We start from the raw sequence: 23347 nt of genomic DNA on the forward strand, positions 1-23347 counted from the left end.
TGGTGTCAGTTTAGACTCCTGTCTGAGGTCTTTTCAGTTTCATTGATGTGTTGTCCCCTACATCTATAAGAAATGTAATGTGATGGCAATGGCATTCGTTTCCCTATTAGGGTGGTAACTGCAACCTAAGGTGATGAATGATGTGTGGAAAGGGCTTTCTCCTTGTGGCTTAAAGAACGGAGCTTATATTTAAGAGTGTCCTCACTGATCCTTCATGCCACTATTCACAAATTTAATTGTAGTATAGCTCTTGTATAGTTTTATTCTGACTCGCCAATGATTTGTTTCCCTTTGTTGTAAGCACCCAATGGGCATTCAGTGGAAGGTTACAGCCCTGGGGAGAAAGAGTTGCTTGATTCCATCAACAGATGGGTAAGTGTACTGGGATGCTAGTCAAATGCTAGCTTTTGTGGCCGAAATGTTTTTGTAGCGTTATTAAGATGTTATATCTTTATTTAACCTCGGATTTAAGAAGGGGCACCACTTCCTGTTAAAGGAAGAAAATAACTTTAATGGTATAAGTTAATTAATTAATCAGTCAGTTTCATATCTTGAAATAATTAAGTTCTGGAAATGTTAAACAAGAAAACACACAGACAAAGTCCTGAATTTTATGTGTAAAATTGAATATAAAAAGGGGTAAACAATGAGGTATAGATGAAACAGATAAAGAATATGATTATTATGATCAGGATAAGGCAATTATAATGTATGGTGACATTATATATTTAGTAATGAGATAAGACGCGATATTGTTTGAATGACTTAATCAGAAAATGGTCAAAAAGAAAAAGTTGATGAAGGAATTTTGGGATTCTATTTGGATTTAAAGGAGGGCTCTGAATAGACAGGACTCAAGACTTAATCTTCCAACACCCCTTGCCACCAACAGTCTTACTGTGAGATGTGTTCAATTGAACTCCGCCGGCTGGTCCCGCGTTTCAGTCTCTGGCAAGCGGTTCTTTTCAGGCCCAGAGAGGTCCACGGGCCAGATTAGATGCCTTAACAACTTGGTCGGAGTATGCAGCCGGGATGGAGATTGTACGTTGGTTCAGCCGTCGTCTCAGAAGCTCCAAGAGGATCCAACAGGAAAAAATATTAAAGAGTCTTTTGATACGTCGATTTCCAATTCAGATTAACCGGATGGCCATCTTGATGAATCCAAATTAAGGAATTGGTGATCAAAATTGAAGAGCAAAGACTTTGGAGAAGAAAGTTCAAAAACCTTGCTTGAGCCAGAAAGAACTGATGTTCCAAAAATTTTGCGTGAAAAAGAAAGTTCGGCAGAGACTCGTCTCTACGGCACAAACTTAAAAGAAGTGATTCGGACCGAAGTCCGAAGAGAAGCGAGCAAGAGCTGAAGCTCTAAACTTCACAAACCAAAAACAAAACTAAAACTGGAGATCTGAGCTCAGTGTGAACTCTTATCTGCTGGCTGAGGGAAGGGGGATCTGCAGGAGAAGAGTCACTCCCATTCTGACCAGAGGACAATTGTTTAAACTAAACCGAGTTTACTCAATAAGAATAAGAATAAGAATCTAAACATATATACGTCACCATACATTCATTTCGATATTATTTCTATCAGATCCACGTTGATGTAGGTTCACGTCATATATTTAGACAAACATTTCTGTCAGATTCATGTTGAGATGAAAATCACACCATCTGGGAACATCCTCAGTTAATCCCAGCCTGTAGGTGAACAAAAACATGTTATACAGTCAACATTCTTAATAAGACATATTAATAAAGTAGGAAAAGAAATTGGTGTCTTTAAATAACACCTTCTATAGCTAATATCAAAGAGTATGCTTTATAACATGTCTAAATGTATAATTATGAAGGTTACGTATTCATGGATATTCTAACACTAGATGGCAATAGCGCTCCACGTCAAATTCCTATTAAACATAATATAACTCTTATTCCTATTCTGAAGATCAGATTTTGAGTTTAAAAAGATGATTATAATACATTCAATGTGACAATTACAAATATCTAGATGAAGAAAGACATAAATGTTCATTTGATGCAGAATTGAACGCCGTGGTTTAATCAGCTCTTCAGCAGTCCTTCAACAGATGGTCAATTTTACGACTTTGCAGAGACTGGTTTCGGTCACAGTTCATGTCGTTGGGGTCAATTCATAGATAGCAGAGTGTTCTGTTTCCGCTCGGTTGTTTATTCAAGGTGTTGTAAAAGTTCATAATATCCTGTCTGAGAGGGAGACTTAAATCATTGATCAGTTCCTTTGTTCCTAAACAAAAATAAACCCAGATGTTAATCCACAGTTCTGAGTCCTACAGGAAGAGAGGTTGTAAAACGTGGCTGCTGATAACGGCTACATTTTTGACATTGATATCATATCTATCAACAATTTGCTATGTAAAAATTGCTTTATGACATATTTATGGTGGCCCTGAAGGTCAACTGTGCAAATATTTCATGATTGCGAAAAAAATTCACTACATGCTAAAGTATTTCATTAACCCCAAAACATCTTAAAAAGCATTAACATTTTCAGGGACTGTGAAATATATTTCACTTGCTGCAAAAGTTTTGTTCCATCACCGTGGCTTATATGAATCCCCGCTGAGTTACCACAGTAATTTAGGCTGCATGGGGAAGAAGTCTGCTCCGGACCAGGCTACCTGTCGAGCTCATAGTTTAGCTGTATGTCAAAGAATGTCCGACAAGTAGACACAGACTCCTAAATGACCGTTTTGTCAGGGGAATTTCCGCACTGACGTCACTCATGTCATGTTATAATGATAAAAAAGCCCAGCTTTGTCTCCGAAATCAATCATACATAAAAACCTTTATTATATTGCAGAAGTCAGACATCAAATGCAACTACAAGTAAAAGGAAAATGATTTCATAAAAAACATATAAAATAATTCACATCCCACTGCTTTGTCTCTGATTGGCTGGTAATACAAGAGAGACAGGCAGACAGACCAACAGAAAGAGAGAGAGAGAGAGAGAGAGAGAGAGAGAGAGAGAGCGAGAGAGCTATGCCAATAAAGCATGATAAACTGAAATGGAAATTTAGTTAGAGAATTTAATAAATAGACAGAGAGTGAAAGAATGAAAGATAACCACTATTCTTCCTGGTATAAATGGCATGTTTTATTTATTTTGACAAATAATGAGACAATAAAATTGATATTTCAATTTATTAACTGACCACTGTGGAATATATTTATATATTTTATTTAACACAAACACACACACGCCTAAACCAGTAGGGCTAATTACAGCCTTAATGCATTGCACATATAGTTATGTTGGTTTCCAGTTGGTCTGCAACACTATTTTGAACATACTTCTGATGTTATCTAGACTATTGATCATAAAGTAACACAATGTACGCAGAGGGGGGAGGCAAACAGAGATCTACTCCTGGATTTAAAGCTTTTTCAGGTGCACAGCTGCTTTAAAGAGACATCCTCTCATTGGACACTGTAATAATAATATAATAGAACAATTACACCTTAAGGGATGCACTCATTATACATTTGCACTACTTTCATTCAGACAGTGCTGTACCTTGCCATATAAATGATGTTTCGCAGCTGTATAATACAGGTCTGCTCTATATCTGACATGTCTAATTTGAATCTTTTATTCTTATTCATGTAGGGTTCATTTACACTATTAAAAGAAGGTACAAGACACTGCAGATAACTCTTTCCAAAGCCGCAAACACACAACAGTCATGTCATCATCTACTTCGATTATCTGCTTCAAATATGCCAGAGCCAAATGTCTTCATACAAATATTACCAAGATGATTTGATATGATAAATCTGTGTAGATATATATATATATAGCCTATGTATATAGTATGTACTGTATGTAGTATTCTTTGTTTGTCCTTAGCTTTTCTTTTTCGCCCTTTATAGATATCCCAACAATACCTACCCTACCTTTCACTTACCTTTGGAAATTCTCTCATTCACACTCATACATATACCCACACATATACTAAATACCATGTTCTAATGTGGTTTTACTATTTGAGTAATGGCATCACTTAAGGTCAAAAAGAAGAAGAAACATTCAATCAGTTAAGAAAAACGTGTTGTCAGATACCTATCTGAAACAGAGCACCACAAACTAAACAAATCTTAGGCCAATAAAGTATTTCACTCAACGCACCAATGAGGCAGAAAGAGGGGAGTTTCTATTTTAATACATAGACAGGTTAATTTTTCACCAAAAATGGTTCATAAAGACTCTTAGGGAAGATTTAGTTTCCTTCATGAACATATACGCTCAAAATTAGGATGAGCCTGGTTTCATTAAGAAAATATAATACAGCACAGTAAGGGTATCCTTCTGCTGGTAGGGGATTTTAACTTTGTTATGTCTCAGTTTATGGATAGACAACCGTCCTCAGGGGCCTATACTCCTAGAATGAGCAAAAGGCTAAAACATCTCTCCATAGAGTCAGCTTTTGCAGATATTTGTTGAAGTAAATTTCCCAAAGGAAAAGACTTCCCATTGTACTCTGTCATCCTATCATAGGGCGGCAGTAGGGATGGGATCTAGGTAACAGGCCTTCAACCAAACAATGGAGGTTAAATGCATCACATCTAAATGATGAAGGAGTTCCTTACCTTAGTGACAACTGAACTGATACATTCAATTTTACACTCTGTTATTGAGACATGCTTCACACACATAGACTGAAATACACACACATGCACAAACAGGATCCTATGGACATGCACTAGACAACATTCTTTTATATTTAGCTGATCCTGCAACTACAATCCCTCACTTAAAATACCTTATTTCCACCTATGGGTTCCTCTCAGGTTATAACGTAAATGTTGACAAAACCATGGCTTTGAGGTGGTAACATTTCACAAACAGTCAAACTACAGAGTGGGTTTAAATGGCCAAAAGATGGTATTAGAAATCTTAACATTTGAATCCTGTCATCACTAAAAAACCTATATAATACAAATTACAAAATGTAATTCAAAATATTAGTAGGAATCTGGGCATTGGTCAACACTTCCACTATCTCTGTTAGGCTGTATAGAAAGTGTACGGATGAATATACTCTCTAAGATAAATGATATGATACCCTTTTCTTTCAGGTGGTTCTGGATTTTTCTGAAGCCATTTTGTTGCATTTGTAACTTTGTTAAGTAGTCTGGTCAAAGCAGATTCTCCACAATATGATAGCTCCCTCTTTCCCCATGCAGTTTTCAAACCATGTTGCGTTTGATGAGTTGATGGTCTGTTAGATTACGTCGGAGATTCTTTACTTGTTTACTTCATGCGCCATCTTCAGTTTTATAGAATTTTCTTTAATAGCGTCAAGTATTTGTGTCTTTTAACCTCTTTTCACTGCTGTTTTATCCCTATCGCTTCTTCCAATAGTAAATCAATCGGTCAATCTTGATTTGTATATTGCCAATTCATAACAAATGTTATCTCAAGACACTTTACAAAAAGGAGGTGAAATATCTTACTTTATAAAAATATGATATTACAAATGAGCAGGTAAAATACCTTACTTATTGTTATGTTAAAAAAAGAGTAGGTAAAAGACCATACTCATTGTAATACAGTGGCAAGAAAACACGTCCACTAAGAGGCAGAAATTTTGGGCAAAACTGAACTCATTATGAACAGCCACTGCCAAACTGTGCTGGGCTTGAAAAATGGGATAGAGGGAGTTGTTCTTGAAGGGTAATACGGCACTATTAGCCTATTAAGATAAGATGGTGCCTGGCCATTAAGAGCTTTATAAGTGAGAAGAAGGATTTTAAATGATATTTTAGATTTTATAGGTTGCCAGTGCAGAGAGGCCAATACAGGAGTAATGTGATCCCTTTTCCCAGTGCTAGTCAGTACACGAGCTGCAGCTTTTTAGTCTAGCTGAGTATTTAGAGCCTTACTTGGGCAGCCTGATAAAAGAGAATGACAATAATCCAACCTTGATAAAAAAAAAAATGCATGAACTATTTTTTCTGCATTGTTTTGCGACAGGATATGCCTGATTTTAGATATATTACGAAGGTGAAAATAGGCTGTCTTTGAAACATGTTTTATGTTAGAGTTGAAGGACATATCTTGATCAAATAGAACTCCTAGATTCCTAACAGAGGTCCTAGATGCCAGGTTGATGCCATTGAGGACAGTTATATCATTAAAAAAAAAGTCTCTGTGAGGTTTGAGGGCCAAGCACAATAACTTCTTGTCTGAGTTAAGCAGCAAAAACATTCTGGGCATCCAGGTAGGATAGGATAGAATAGGATAATACTTTATTGATCCCCAGAGGGGAAATTCGGGCATTACAGCAGCACAGACAAGAAAGCTCAAAAATACACATTAAACAGAATAGACAAGATAAATAAAAATAAAAACATGGGGTATGTACAGTACAAAATGAATGATGAAGTTAACTGGGGGAAATTGAGAATTGAGACAGTATTTGCAGAGAATGACAAAATAAAGTGACAAGTGATGATTAAAGTGACTTGGTATGATAAATAGCAGCAAGTAATGTAAACAGCAGAGAAGAGAGGCAGTGTTGTACCACAGTAATACAGAGTGCAGTTATATAATATAATGTAGTATAATATAATATAATATAGTGCAATATGAACAATATGGTGAAATATAATGAAATGTTATATAATATAGACTAGTATAATAAAAATATATAGAATGTACAGTATTTATGTATATTGATGCTAAATAATAAAAAATAATAAAAGAATACAATGATAATAATGAAGCAGGCCATGTGGGTAGTGTTTTATGGGGGTGAAGTTTAGTGTCAAGGATGCACTGTTATTGTTGTCATAGGCTGCTGTTGTACAGTCTTATGGGAGTGGGCACAAAGGAGCGCCTAATAAAGACAGCAAGACCTCCTCCTCTCTTCTTGCCGCTCTGTGTCCCCCTGTCCGCTTGTACCAGCGTGAAGCCGGCCAGTTCGATGTGACTGTCCGGTATATTCCCATGCAGCCATGTCTCCATGAAGCAAAGTAAACTGCACTTCCTGTAGACACTCTGGCTGTTTACTGAAGCTGTAAGTTCGTCCGCTTTGTTGGCGAGTGACCTGACGTTCCCCATGATGACCGACGGTAGAAAGGGTTTAAATTTCCTGTCTCTCTCGATCCGCTCCCTGACTTTAGTGCTGGCTTTCTTCCCCCGGCGGACACCTCTCCATAACTCCTCAGGGTTGCGTGTAGGAGGAACACCGGCTTCCATGCCTGAAGCTCAGTAGTTCCTCACGAGTGTACGTGATCATTCCAACAGTAGAAAAAAAAGTCCAGAAAGCAACATGTAATTCCACGAGTAATACCGCTACTAAAACGCTGCAGCAGTGTCCAACAATAAACACAGAAACAGTGCAAAAATACTTAATAAAAGCAAGAAAATAGATGAAATAAAGAAAAAAGAGTCGGAGCTGCTGCAACAGGCTGCCGACTATCAGCGCCCGTTGAGGTCCTAATGACCCTGAAGCATGCTGCATATCAATAAAAATTTATGGAGTGTTTCCTCATAATATTACCCAGATGAAGCTATACAAGGTGAAGAGAATCAATCGAGGCACTGAACCTTGTCGAACTCCCCTAACTTTAGTGTGCATAGAGGACTTATCATTAACATGTACAAACTGAGATCCATCTGATAAATAGTATTTAAACCATCTTAAAGCAGTCCCTATAATTCCAAGTAATTGTTCTAGTCTTTGTAATGTTAGGGTCAATTGTGTCAAATGCAGCACTAAGACTGCATGGAGAGTAGTCCACTGTCAGAGGCTAGAAGTAGATCATTTGTAACTTTACCTAGATCAGTCCCAGTGCTATAGTGGACTCTAAATCCTGACTGAAAATCCTCAAATAACTGTTGTCATGGAGAAAGTCACATTACTGATTAGCCATCACTTTCTCCAGGATCTTTGAGATAAAAGGAAGGTTAGATATAGAAAGGTATCTGAATCAAGAGTAGGCTTTTTAAGAAGAGGTTATATTATATTATTAAAAATAAAGGCTAATTTCCTTTTTTTTTTCTGTTTCAGGTGAAAAACCTTACATTTTACGCTTATTTTACATAGACTATAACCATTTGATCAGAGGAAAAGTTAAAAGCTCCTACTGTTTTGCATTCCATGACACTGCTTTTAGAACTTTCATGTATAACCCAGCTGCTTAACAGTAGGTAATTAACATGAGAGATGAGATGAGATGAGATTCAACTTTATTGTCATTACACATATACAAGTATAGAGTAACAAAATGAGGTTTGGCATCTCACCAGAAGTGCAAATAAGCAGAAAGTGCAAGAGTCTGTGCTATGTACAGTAATTACAAAATTTACAGATGTAGACTAAAAAAAGTGAATTATTAGGTATATATGGATGGCTGGATTAATGGGATGCTGTAAATATAAATAAATGCTATAAATATAAGTGTATTCTTAGGATTATAATATACAGATTAAGGTGCAGTGAGCATCCTATACTAGTTTACAGATAATATAAAGAATATGGACATAATATGAACATACTACATTACAATAATAACATGACATTTTGTAAGTAGTAAAAGGGAAAAAAAAGCTTAGCCACAAAGAAATAATAATTTAGTTGTGAAGGTTCTAAACATTTATCAACCACAGTTTTGATGTACTTGTACTCCTTTTAAATTTTTTTGTTGTTGATGTAGCTAGGTGAACAGCTGCTCCAGCAAGTTCCCATCAGTGGTGTAGATGTCGTGGAGCTTGGAGACGAGGGTACATATGTGAGCTTCAGTCCCCTCCAGACTGCTGCAGGTAAGATAAACTAAAGTTCAGGTGAGAGACAGACACGCGCAGTCGAGTTCGCATCTGCACATCAGAAAAAAACAGAGCATGACAGTTACTTTTCTGACTTTACGGCTTATTTTAAGCCATTTCAATCAGACACAGCAATAAATAAATAAAATATTGCACAACACAGAGAACATGAGAGCTACTTTGTGGCTTATATTGTGTCATGTTAATCAGATACAGACATGAAACTCTGGATTTCTCTATAATGAAGGCTGTCAACGTTGTGTACCCGCATGCTTGTGCTCGTGCATGAAGTGTACCGTGCCGAAGCACACCTCTCCGAAGTGTGCCAAAGCCAAGGAAGTGTACCGTGCCTGAGCACGATACGGAGCAGTCACACTGGTCAAATGAACTGGACTTTAGGGTTGAAGCGTGCTTGGGCACGGTACGGATGGCCAGTGTGACCGTGCCCTTAGGGAAGACTTACTTTCCTTCATGAACATATACGCTCAAAATTAGGATGAGCCTGTATACTGTTGTGTGTATGTTGCTTGCCTGTATTTAATTTTAAAAAAGAAGGAAATAAAACAACATTTTATGACTTTCTCCCTCAACTGAAGTCCTGGGGACTCAGCAGGAGGACATTGAGTGCCTGGTGGGGAAGCTGTCAGAACTGGTGCCATTGGTGAGCTCCACAATATCCCTCAGACTGAACTTCAGAGAGGAAACCCAACGACACTCACCCATGCTCATGTACATAGAGGAGCTCAGTTGGCCTGGCCTGGGTGCTGTCAGGTAAGAATAAGTTGACTTGGAAGGACTACTTAATTATAGACTGAATGGACACTGACCTTGGTCTGCATTTTTACCTTGTATTTGGCTATTGTATATTATCGATAAAGCAGCTACTAAATAGTATGATGGCTGCGTAACAGATCCTGCTCGCACCATCATGTTAACAGTCTGCAAATTGGCTGCGTGACTCATATCAGTCCTGATTCTCTAAAAATTTGACTCAAATTAGGGCCATAAACTATCTATAATTACAAATGATTGGATTCATAAATGTAATATGGCTTGTTTCCATACATACTGTAAGGCAAAAAGGCTAAATTTATACTTAAATGAAATATACATATTTATCGCTCTTTGCTTAACAGGCTGTTTTCAATATTATACAGGGGTGATTTAAGTTTAAAATGGTTCCTACATTTATATTCAACAGCCAAAATTAATGTGAAGAGAGAGAAGAGGATAAAAAGAGGGAAACATAGAGGGAGATATTGCACTGGAAGAAATATCTCCCATAACATGATGCTATTGATTATTAAAACGGTGTGTTCTTAATCTGTGTCCTCTTGGACAAGTCTTCATGATTGATGACTTTGTTTTCTTTAATTCTTCTGAATATTTGAGGATGCTTATGTGTGTCTGGGATTAGGCTTATTGGAAATCAATTCAATTTTTTTTAAATTTACTAACAGATGTCAAAACAACTGAATGCAGATAGTGTGGTACAGTAGAGAGAGACACACATAATGAGAGAGAGATTGCACAGGGAGAAAAATAACCAGCAACCTGATACTATTTAATTATACAATATAATACACTTTATTGTCCCCTTGGGGAATTAAGTCTTGAACTCCAAGTGCTGCATATGGTATCTGGTAGCTGGAGCGGTGCCAGATCGCTTCCTGAGCACTGCAGAGGTGCCCTTGAGCAAGGCACCAAATCCCCTACCCACCACCAGATCAGGAGCGCCTGCCGGGAGCGGCTCCGTCACTCTGACATCTCTCCGTTAGTTCATGTCCATAGGATCTTGTTTGTGCATGTGTGTATAATTCAGCCTATGTGTGTGTTGCATGACTTATAGAGTGTAAAAACAGAATTTCCCTTTGTGGGATCAATAAAGTAAATTTTAATCTTAATCTTAAGTATTCATTAAAAAAAGAGGCATACCTTTGTTGTTTTAGAAAGCATACTGGATCAGATCTGTTTTTATGCAAAGCTTTGTTTCCCCCATGAGACTTTGGTAGAGCGTAAGTTTTATATTCAGTTGTTTATTTGTAAACCATGAGGTCCTAGAACACAGGGACTGTTCTGTTTCAGCTGGTCAGGGGGGAAAAAAGGGAAGGAATGCATTAAAAATTCTTAGTCCTTGGAGCACATTGAATAACTCAAGATATGCAGGCTGTTAAAACTCACAAAATGTAACATGTATGTGTAAACCATTAAACAGTTTGCTAGAGGGGGGGTAAAAGTTAAGCTCGATAAGCCCTGTCTGCACAACAACTTCAAGGTGGGACTGTTATGTCCCTGTTGCATTTGGATGACTGTGGGAATTGGAATGAAGGGATGTTCCGCCACTGAACCAGCATTGGAGGTGGCCTGTTGATGTATAGGCTCGGCAACAGCTGAAATGACACATTTAGAGAAATGTGTAGTGTATTCAGAAAAGCTGCTCTTTCAAAACCAAATACAAACATATGGGCGGCTGTGGCTCAGTTGGTAGAGTTGTCGCCTGTCAACCTGAAGGTTGAGGGTTCAATACCCAGCTCTGCAACATGTCCAATGTGTCCTTGGGCAAGACACTTAACCCTGCCTTGCTCCCACTGCTTCTGCGGCAGTGTATGGATGGGTTAGTGTTGTGCTTACTCTCTGATGTAGAAATGCTGCAAGTTCACCCTTAGAACAGAAGTATATATTCCTGTGGGACATTTTATGTACAAGAGAGAGGGAAGGAGTCCAGGCCATAGCAGGCATGGAAAGTTTTGTTTAGATGGAAAGTTTTGTTTAGGTGGAAAGTTGCATCGTCAACCAACACAGAATTACGTCAATAATACAGCAACAAGTGAATCCGGACTGCGCCCCGGGATGCCTAGAGCTAGTGTTGGCTGTGGGGCTAAAGAGCTCTAGCTCCAAAACATACCCCTGCCAGCTACTGTCAGCCTGACCAACCATGTCTTCGTCATCCCCGCTTTGATAGTCCAAATTGAACTTGCTGTTAAACTCCTGGCTGCAGATAAGCCTCCCTGTCATCACTTTCCCCACCAAGAACCGTGTGCCTGACAAGTTCCATCTCCCAGCATTCTAAAGTCCCTTGCTCACGCCAGGCAACAGTACCAGTAGCCGGTCAGCTAACTTAGCAGAGCTATCTGACAAACAGACACCAGTTCTCAAAGCTGTATGGATTTTTGTACATTATAAAGGTGTGATTTTGCAAAATAGACTGTCGGGCATATAGCCCAGGAGAAAAGTCGATCCAGTGGTATGTATCGGTATGTTGTTTGATAATGAAATTACTTCCCCATCTCCCTTTCACATCTGTCATTGTCCATCTCAACAGACCTGAAGGCTAAATATAGAGCAGCCCCGGGATGCCAGCAATGTACTTCGGTCTTCCCTAGAGTCAAACGGAAAGCTCACCTCTCAGTGTAATACGTATTACGACAATCAACAGTTTAAAAACAATTTTAAAGGCTGACCTTGTGTAGCAAAAAGATGGTTGCTTGTTGGGTATGAAGGAAGGCACTGACACAGGATCAGGATTTTACATCTAATTTGCCTGTAATGCAGCAAAAGGGCACGAAAGTCACGCACAGACACAAGCAATGGCATTTTCCCTCTCCCCTGATGCGAGTCAAACATGAAAATGAGGCACAATCTCCTCTTATCCAAGTAAAATAATTGCAAGTTACTGGCCACATAGAAGATTGGTATGGGATTAACCATTTCTTTGTGTAAATGTAAGTGGCTGAGTAAGTCTTACATTAACAAGGGATAAATTCAGTGCAAGTTAAGATTGGTAGCATGGACACAATTGATAATTGACAAATAGTATGCATATTTCAAACATATGATGTGACAAATGTGTTAACATTCAGGTATGAGCCCCAGGCTGAAGGAATGGATGAAAGCAAGAAAATGCAGGAACTGGAGAAAATTAACACTGAGCTGCTGAAAAAACTTCAAGACCTTGACACTGACATCGTCTTCTCCAATGGTTTGTGTAAGAGCTGTCCACATCAGAGAAGCCTTTGAAAAAGTACTTCACAGTATTTGTTCCCTAACTATTGTTTTGTAATCTATCTCACTAGGGCCAGAGTTTGGAAAAGAGAAGGACTGTATCTTTGTTGGCATGGTCGGTGAGGACATTAATGTTGAAGAGTTGGTGGATATAATTGCAGCCCTGGGGAGGGACATTGAAGACAGCGAAAAGGTAAATGCTATTTTAACTTAAGAGGATACATAAATTTAGTGACTCCTCCCCTACTTCTGATGAGTGTTCACTGTATCTTTATCAGCTATGATTGGAACAATTACACTGGGGAAGGTGCCTTAAGTGCGCAGCTTGAAGCACACTTTTTAAGCTGTAGTTCTCCTTCTGTATGTATTTTCACAATGCTTCTTCTTCCGCACCATTTGCAACACATGTACAGTATAATACATCAATTCATCTGCAGAATCAGGAGTAGCTGGCTCGCATTAGAGATCCGCCGATTAAAATGTGTGCATATCAGAAAGAATGTGCAACATTTCTGAAAGTTATGAAAGAAAAGCAGCTGTAAAGAGTTCTCACAACAGGACTTGCAAAGTTTGTTGCTGCAATGGTGACTTTATGAGACAAAAACTTTCTAATTGCGGTGTTGCTGTGAACTGTCACTGCCAATTTCCATATAGTCCATAGAGCACCTTTTGCTGCCACTCCAGTCGAAGACTCTATTCTCCGGTCCGTCTCCGGAGCATTTTTCTCTTTATTCCTGTGTGCTCTTGTAGTTCTATGATGTGTGTACAGCTGCTATTGGCTGCTCTCCGCTGCGCTCACGCTCCAGAAACGGACACAGTGGGGTAGACCATCCCGTCCGACTGAGCAAAACCATGGCACTGATGGAAAGCAGAGCGCACTGACTATGTGGAAATTGGCAGACATGTCTTTAAGACAGAACATGCAGTTCAAGCACATTGGTAAATATGAAAAAATATTTAATGTTAGTTTGAAAAAAAAACATCTGACCTTCAACATTTAAAATATTCAGCCCCTGCAGCACATTGAATCTAGGAATTTGGAAGGCATATCAAACATGCAAATAAACACCTACAAAGAGCCTCTTGGACCCCTCTTGGACACCCTCTTGGGGCGGCTGTGGCTCAGTGATAGTCAGTTGTTTCTCCACCCGAAGGTTAGGGGATGAATGCTATTCACACCTAAGTTGGTGTAGAGCTTGAAGTCACTTGAAGAAAAAAGTTATTCGGCTCGTGAAAAACACTCAACGGGTGTGTGCAATGGCTAATTGTCAAAGTTTGATGCCTCGCCATAATACAGGAAGTTACAGCTTCTCAAATGTACACGGTCCAAACTACCTAAATCTGAAATTGTTTGATTGGAGACCACTTCTGAACATATCTGAATACAAACACTACATGTTTATAGTGTCTCCTATTGGTAAGACCTAGTATTACCTGTATTTGTGTCCAGCCTAGGCCTTCATAAAAGCCTCTGATTATCATGTTGAAAACCCAACAGGAAGTCTGCCATATTGATGAGAATTTAAATTAGGGCAATTTACAGATCACAGTTAATTTTTTATTTTTTTGTTTCACTCATCCTCCAGGTTTCATCTGATTATTGCCAACTTTGGTCAGAGTGGTGTAGGGACATTGGGCCTTATCCACCAATATCTTCTTGTGAATTTTTGTTCGATATTTCTTAAGTTTTTCTTAAGAAGATTTCTAAGAAGACGTGATGTCAGATTCACTTACCTGTTCTTAAATGGCTAAATTGTTTGCAGCTGTGTTCTTACTACATTGAGTTGAAAACGCTGGCTTGTTGTTCCCAATTAGCATAGGTAACTGCCCACTAATGGCCATGAAAGGGCATGAGTGCAGGTCCCTGCACACACAGAAACACATGATAGTAGGAAACAATAAGGTTGTGGAGATGCCTTGCGGGGGGCTGAAGATAGCGCCGTCTGATCACTGGCCATGCCCCCTTTTACATGTATATTTAAAAGTCGCTTTATATGTTGATTTCAGTATACTAGTTAATAAAAAATACTGCACCACATTGTCAAATCTCTCAGGGGTCCAGGTTTGAGTCTCCTCCAGACTCTACTGTACCTAAAGTGGGGATTGGGATCCCCTGGGGCTTGTGAAAAACTGAGAGAAGGTCACGAGATGCCTAACATAAAAAAAAATAAAAAAAAAAAAAAATATATATATATATATATATATATATATATATATATATATAAAGGGACCTGTTCATAAAGGGACCCGATGGCTCATCGGGGGCCCTAACAGCCCCGGGACCCCATATTCCCGCAGTACCCCCCACATGATCCCAGCAACCTGAAGTTGAAGAGAGGTGACCCTCTGGTATTGGTGGGCGATATAACGATATTAGATCGTGAAGGATTTTAACGTGCTGACGATCTGCCAAAGCAGGGAGATCGTAGAACCGGGCTTATGTGTTTATTTTATCTTGCTGCAGTTTATACTCCGACACAGACGCGTCTCCCTCCCTCCTTTTTTTGCTCCGCAAAAACAACTCCATCCCGGTTATATGCAATTGTTCTGATATATTTCCAAACCGACACGCCGTGATCAACAGTTAACTTATCTGCATAGTTTGCACAGTTAAGTTTACATCTCGGATAGCGACACAAGAAACCGTTTAACGAGCCGGAGAGACCTTAACAGTCTGCAGAGAGTCAGACAGAGCGGAGCTCTCAGACAGACAGACAGTTAGGGGAGATATAACCCCCGTGTTTAAAATGTTGCTGTCGCTGTTTTCTGCTCTCTCTCGGTTTTTAAAAGTTACTATCCAGCTTCTCCACCCGAAGCTCACCTGTTGTGATTACCGAATTTATAGGGATTACGCTAAACGACGTTACACGTTGTGTGCAGTAGGCAGGTGAGTAACCATGGTGACTGTCTGTCTGTCAATCAACAATGTCCCGCCCCCTCTATGAATTAAACTCTTCTGTCAATAAAACTTACTTTGATTATGTGTCACAGAATGAACACATTCTGTATTATGTTTGGTTATAAACCAAACTAAAGTTAATCCAATGATGTCATAAAAAACAACAAAGGCTGCAGAGCCTGTATGAAGCTCCAGCCGTAGGAACTCTGCAGGGCTAAATAGAACAGAAACACTTGAAGTCTACATGTTTTTAAATGAATGCATCACTGCGTGAAAATGTTCCTGATGAACATAAAAAGAGGACACATAACTAAATCATAATTTCAAAGTGGTGAGGAAAACCTTCAAATTGTGCATAAATATTGATCAATTCGAGGGAAAGACGTTTCTGTTGCTAAAGATGTTCTGGGTGAGAGACCTCCAGACCTCCTACAAAGATGTTTTTTTAAATAGATTAAACTTGTCTGCACAGTTTTTGTGCATTTAAAAACATTATACAGGGAAATAAGTTTGGTTGAACTGGTCAGTAACATACAAATTTGTCTAAAGAGCAGTATGAAAGAAATCGTGATAAAATCGTGATCGGGATTTTGACAAAAAAATCGTATTTTTTTTAATGATATTTTTCCCCATATCGCCCACCTCTACCCTCTGGTTCACCGGGCAAAACTCCCGACACAGTGGCACTCAGCCGGGGGCTTTTGAGTATCCCCACACCCGCCTGTCGCCTCTCACCCTGGGCCACTCCGGGAAAAGATAGCATCCAGCCCCTCTCCTGGAGTTTGGTTCCAGAACCAACGCTGTGTGTTCAGGTGAGCCCACGCGCTCCACCTCCCGCACCAGCTCCGGCTTCTTCCTCGCCAGAGAGGTCACGTTCCACATCTACAGCACAGACTAGAGCTAGTCTCACAGACTAGAGCTAGTCTGTGCTGCCGGGAATTAGCATGCCTAGGCATCCGCCTACGCCTGCCACCCGTCTGTGCATACTCCTGTCCCCCATGCTTCTCGCTGCAGGTGGTGGGCCTACAGGGCAACGGCTCGGGCGATGTCGTTGTTTCAGGCTATCAGACCTATTTTGATGTTTGAATCAGGCTGTCAGCATGTTTAAAAAACAGGCTTTTTGAATGGGTGTGTATGTGACTTCCTGTGCTTCTGCAGCCAGCCTCAAGCGGACACTAGACAAACTGCAAGATTTCACACTTCCGCATCAGCTTCATTTTTCAACACCAGAGACTGCCTCTTAATTGTACCAGGTACTTTGCCCTTGGTGCCAAATGTACTTTATCTGGTCAAATCTGTAGATCAAAGCAGGAGTTCTTGGTATCCCGCTTATGACAGTGATCTTTTTGTGAGATGCTATAGCCATCAAAGACCCTAAGTACCTAGCTAGACTCTTCTTCTCTGTAGTCCCTCTGTTGTGGAATGAATTAGAAACCTCCATTTGCTCTACACAGTCCTTTTCCACTTACAAGAAAAGGCTAAAGACAGTTTTTTCCACAAACACCTACGTAACTAATGAAAGTGATGATACTGATAATGATGATGACATTCAATTTCAATCAATCACTCAATTTTTATTTGTATAGCGTCAACTCATAACAAGTGTTATCTCGAGACACAAAAAGCAGGGGGGGTGTTGTTCTGGCAGGCTGTCAACCAACGATCTCGAGGAGCCTAAGAGAGCTCAAGAGCTCCCAGGAAAGTAGGTGGTTAGTGACTGAGATTTACAGAGAGAGAGAGGAGCTCAAGATGCCAGTTCCCCCAGTAGTCTAAGCCTATAGCAGCATAACTAGGAGCTGGCATTTTGGGACCGTAATGTTCTCGAAGGGTAGTACGGCACTAGTAGCTCCTTAAGATAAGATGGTGCCTGACCATTTAGAGCTTTGTAAGTGAGAAGAAGGATCTTCAATTCTATTCTAGATTGTATAGGAAGCCAGTGCAGAGAAGCCAACACAGGAGTAATGTGGTCCCTTGTCAGTACACGAGCTGCATAGTTCTGGACTAGTTGAAGAGTGTTTAGAGACTTACCAGAGCACCCTGACAAAAGAGAATTAGAATAATCCAACCTGGAGGTAACAAATGCATGAACTAGTTTTTCTGCATCATTTTGCGACAGGACATTCCTGATCTTAAATATATTACGAAGGTGAAAATAGGCTGTTCTTGAAATTTGCCTGATGTGAGCCACTCCATGGCTAACTTTGGTGTGCATAGAGGACTTATCATTAACATATACAAACTGAGATCAGTCTGATAAGTAGGATTCAAACCAACTTAAAGCAGTCCCGGTAATTCCAAGTAAATGTTCTAGTCTGTGTAATAGGATTTTATGGTCTAGGTGTGTGTCAAAAGCAGCACTAAGATCTAACAAGACGAGCACAGAGAGAAGTCCCCTGTCTGAAGCTAGAAGTAGATCGTTTGTAACTTTGACTGTGTAGTCTCAGTGCTATGGTGGACTCTAAATCCTGACTGAAACTCCTCAAATAAACTGTTGTTATGGAGAAAGTCACACAGCTGATTAGCTACCACTTTCTCCAGGATCTTTGAGATAAAAGGAAGGTTGGATACAGGCCTATAGTTTACTTTACATGACTATGGTACATAGCCTGCCAGTAAAGACATAATGATCATATCTAATATAGAGTTGCTAACTAAGGGAAAGATTTCCTTAAACAGCTTGGTTGGGATTTGGTCTAAAAGACAGGTTGACAGTTTCGACGCAGAAATAATTTAATTTAGTTCTGAAATTTCGACTGGAGAAAAACTGTCTAGATTAATATCAGGTCCTGGAACTGTTTCTGCCATATCAGACGTATCTGCACCAGGTATGGGCAGGAGGTTACCAATTTTGTGTCTGATGTCTAGAATTTTGTTGTTGAAAAAGCTCAGGAAATCATTACTGCTGAGGGCTAAAGGAATACAAGGCTCAATGGAGCTATGACTCTCTGTCAGCCTGGCTACAGTGCTGAAAAGGTATCTAGGATTGCTTTTGTTTTCCTCAGTTAAAGAGGAGTAGTAGGCAGCTCGAGCGTGACGTAGAGCCTTCATATATATTCTATGACTATCCTGCCAGAATAAACGAGCTTCTACCGTTTTGGTCAAGCGCCATATTCTTTCAAAATTTTGCGACGATTGTTTTAGAGTACGGGTTTCTGAGTTGAACCATGGAGCTAGTCTCTGCCATTTGATAACCTTCTGTTTTAGGGGAGCAATTGAATCAAGAGTAACTCTCAGCGAATCCACTACACTATCAACAAACTGATCTAGCTGAGAGGGACTAAAGCTATCATAAGAGTTTCCAACTGGGTTGAAACACGGTACTGAATCAAAAGCAGCTGAAATAGCTTCCTTAAATCTAGCTACAGCACTATCAGATAAACTTCTAGAGAGCACATTTTTATTAAGCAGAGATAATTCTGGTAGGACAAAGTCGAAAGTAATAAGGAAATGGTCTGATAGAAGAGGATTTTCTAGGAAAACTGTAAGGTTTTGGATTTCAATGCCATAAGCTAAAACAAGATCCAGGGTGTGGTTAAAACGATGAGTAGGTTCATTTACACCCTGGGTGAAACCAATAGAGTCTAATAATGACATGAAAGCTGTGCTAAGGCTATCATTATCAACATCCACATGGATATTGAAGTCACCTACAACAATTATTCTATCACTGGCTGAAAGGTTCTTGAGACTGGATGTGGAAGACTAAGAACAAGGCTTTCAAAAGAAGAAAAATTCAGCTTTGGTCAAGGGCTAGAATTAAAAATAGCTGCTACTCCACCAGCTCGTCCAGTGTCTCGAGGTATATGAGTACTAAAATGACTGGGAGGAGTGGATTCATTTAAACTAACATATTCATCTCGACACAGCCAGGTCTCAGTCAAACAACAAGTAAATCAATATGCTGATCTGATATCAGCTCATTCACTAAAAGAGATTTTGATGCTAAGGACCTAATGTTCAAAAGTCTGCAGTGAATTCTCTGATTTTTTTGCAAAATTGTATTCGTAGTTTTGATTCTAATGAGTGACTGGGAGACTGATCTAAGGGAGGCGCAGAGAAGCGTGTAAGACTGCAGCTCTGCCTCCTGGTCTGAACTCTTTGTTGTTGTCAAGGTTTTGGACTAATAACCTCTGCTGTGTTTCTAGATAATAGAGCTGCACCGTCCAAAGTGGGATGGATGCCGTATCTAGCCAGCAGACCAGGTTTTCCGCAAAAAGATTGCCAGTTATCTATGAAGCCCACATCGTTTGCTGGACACCACCGCGACAGTTGGAGTCTCCAATAATCAGAGTTTTATTCTCAGCGGGTGTGTCGCTGAGTGGGGAAAATTAGTTTGAAACGTGAAGTGGTTGGTGGGGAACCGTGTGCTTCGATTTTCGACTATGCTTCCCTCAGACAGTAACCCACCCACCGCCTCCTGGCAGCTCGGGAGCTACCGGGGGGAGGCCAAGCTATGTCGGCCCGCATCGGCTACAGGTGGCTGGCTAACTACTGCTGCATACGATGACTCTGACTCAATGGTGCGGAGCCATCTCTCTAACTCAGACACCCTCGCCTCCAAAGCTAAAAATAAACTACATTTCTTACATGTATCATTATCACTAAAGGAGGACGAGGAGTAACTTAACATCTGACACGTAGAGCAGGAGAGGGAGAGACAGAAAAAGAAGCCATTGTAAATAAAGCTAACTGCTAAGCTAGGCTAAGAGTAGGTAGCTAAAATAAACAAAACTGTTAAGCAGGTTTGTCGCTAGAGAGAAAGAGTGCATTGATAACAATGATTATGATGGTCGAAGGAAAGTCTTAGATTCAGCCACTCCACAAATGGAGGTTAGTGCTCTTAGAAAAGGACATTAGGCATTAAAAATATTTCAGTGGACTCCTTCTCTCAGACAGGATCCAAATAAATTACTGGAGCACACAAATCACTTAAGTCAAATTTATTTGAATACATTCACTTAAATAAAAGTGACTTTTGTGTCATGGCTTACCTGCTTTAGAAAATAAGAAGCCAACATTTCGCAAATGCATGCAAGAAATGTATTTGAATTTATTAAAGAATTTAACAAAGAACTGTCAAATGGGTGGCAAAAACCACAACTTATGAGTGAAGATTTAAACAATAACTTTTTTTTGAATTGTTAAAATTACGCATAATTCTGTTTCCACACAGAAAAGATCCCAAACTAATGAGATGTGCCAGATTTTTTTGTTTACATATATTAATTTATCAAAATAACCAAGAATGTAATAAGAATTGATAACAAAAATACAATTGAAATATTCTAGTTTTTTTGTTGTTTGGTTGAAAATTGGTTCAAGAATGCATAGAAAAATGTTTATAAGAATAACACAATTCATTGTAATTTTATATAAGATAAGATAGAACTTTATTTATCATGAAGGAGACTGAGTTACACGAAAACATCAAATATTAGTTAAATCCAAAACACAAAGTGTATTATTTAGTATAAAATGAATAGAGATAGTTGTGCCTTAAAAAAGGATCATTTGAGGAATAAGTCAAGTAAGAAAGTGTAGTGTGGCAGTATATGGATTATTGACTGTGGTATTGAGAGTTCAGACACAGACCCAGGCTCAAATCATGCAAGCTCCAGGCAGCGACCACACCTGTAATACAGTACTAAACTATGATTATGTGGAAAAGTAATATTGGACATGAATTGAAAATAAGTAATATTGCATGTGTAATGAAAAACTATATTGCACATAATGTGAAATTAGTCATTGAACATAATAATAAACATAATATGGTCCAGTAAAAAATCTAAAGTAGTATTGCACAAGTGCACAAGAACTTAAAGTTATTCTCAATTTACTCCTGCTGCAGAAAGAGTTTAACTGTTTGATGGTCACAGGTGGAAAATACTTCCTGTGACTTTTTATGGGGCTCCTCAGTGGTCTCAGTTTACAGGTGATGGTGCTCTGTTAGGACTACAGAGTGGCGTGCAGGGGGTGGAAGTTGTGGCCGATGATTTCCTGACCAGTTCTATCAGCATCCTCCTTTCAGACACTTCCCCTACAGATTCAAGATCCCTTCCCAGGACAGAACCAGCTTTCTTGACAACCTTCTTAGCGTCTTAAAATGTTTTAAACCACAAAGTATAATATCACACATGTTACAACGGAGTGATAGAACATCTGCAGCATTGTTCTGCATACACCTGAGTCTCCTGAGGAAATGCAGGTGGTTCAGACTCTTTTTGTGGATCGCAACAGTGTTACTAGTAGGCCTGTCCACAACAAAGGATTTATATGGTCAAACCTGATTTGTCAGATTTTGCCTATTGTCGACTGATCCTCGAATGTTTTGCTGTAGTTTTTTGCACTAATTGATCCATATTCTCATTTGAGTTTAATCACATCATAAAACTATTTGTCTGTAGGGGAGTGGAATCTGAAGTCTCGTGTAGAATTTGAACAGCACTGTCCCTTGTGGTGCCATTGTGCTGCTCACAGTGGTTTTTGAGACGCAGTTCTGTCTCACATACTGCAAGCGGCCTGTGAAGTACTTTGTAATCAAGGCAACGAGGGGAGCATCCACCTGTATTTCCAGTATTTTTTTCCCTAAGCAGGGCAGGTCGTTTGTTGTAAAAGGCACTGGAGAACTTTATGAAGTTAATTCTAACGGGGCTGCCTGCTTTCTCCAGAACTCTTTTCACATATACGGAAATCTCCTGAAACACTCCGGAGATTAGGCTACCCGGAGTGGCTTTAGGCCATATGTTGACGCAAACAGCCAAGTTTTTCGCGTAGATTTTACCCAGAGTCTCTCCGGCCAGACCCCTAGTATTTTTCCCGCAGAAAGTCCGAGTGAGCTAATGTGAGAACGCAGCAGCATATACTCCGGAGAACTCACCTCAAGCTAATAGAGGGAGAGTGACGTTTATATACAGTGACTGCTGCACGGTGCATAAAGTGTCTGCACGCGACCACTAGGATCTCCGTGCGCTTAATTAAATGGCTGCATTATGTTTTCTGTTCGTCAGTATGTTGCTCTCTGCTCTTTTGTGGATGCTGTCATTCCACTGGACTACACATAGCATTGACATGTGACTTTCTCCATGACAACAGTTTATTTGAGGAGTTTCAGTCAGGATTTAGAGCACTGAGACTGCACTAGTTAAAGTTACAAACGATCTACTTCTAGCTTCAGACAGGGGACTTCTCTCTGTGCTCGTCTTGTTGGATCTTAGTGCTGCTTTTGACACTATTGACCATCAAATCCTATTACACAGACAAGAACATTTACTTGGAATTACAGGGACTGCTTTAAGTTGGTTTGAATCCTACTTATCAGATCGATCTCAGTTTGTACATGTTAATGATAAGTCCTCTCTGCACACCAAAGTTAGCCATGGAGTGCCACAAGGTTCAGTGCTTGCACCGATTCTCTTTACATTATATATGCTTCCTCTGGGAAATATTATGAGGAAACACTCCATATAGTTTCATTGTTATGCAGATGATACTCAGCTTTATACTTGCACCAGTCAGTTATGTAAGCTAGAAACGTGCCTTAAGGAGGTTAGGACCTGGATGACCAGAATTTTTTTGCTACTTAACTCAGACAAGGCTGAAGTTATTGTGCTAGGCCCGAAAGACCTCAGAGAGAC

The 23347-nt window shown here is 39.6% G+C and overlaps 1 protein-coding gene across 5 annotated transcripts in view; it reads left to right on the forward strand.

Annotated features, from left to right (window-relative positions):
* pdxdc1 (pyridoxal-dependent decarboxylase domain containing 1) overlaps nucleotides 1–23347 on the forward strand; it is a 72151-nt gene that overhangs the window by 27925 nt on the left and 20879 nt on the right. For 3 of the 5 annotated variants that reach the window (XM_020644212.3, XM_065964411.1, XM_029279411.2), the window contains 5 exons: nucleotides 302–372; nucleotides 8701–8806; nucleotides 9406–9580; nucleotides 12670–12794; nucleotides 12883–13004. In XM_020644212.3, coding sequence (XP_020499868.1) covers nucleotides 302–372; nucleotides 8701–8806; nucleotides 9406–9580; nucleotides 12670–12794; nucleotides 12883–13004 — 599 coding nt within the window. The remainder of the gene's footprint in view (nucleotides 1–301; nucleotides 373–8700; nucleotides 8807–9405; nucleotides 9581–12669; nucleotides 12795–12882; nucleotides 13005–23347) is intronic. The other 2 variants (XM_020644213.3, XM_065964412.1) reach the window with 1 other exon arrangement.

Source organism: Labrus bergylta, chromosome 16, assembly GCF_963930695.1.
Source record: "Labrus bergylta chromosome 16, fLabBer1.1, whole genome shotgun sequence".
NCBI lineage: Eukaryota > Metazoa > Chordata > Actinopteri > Labriformes > Labridae > Labrus > Labrus bergylta.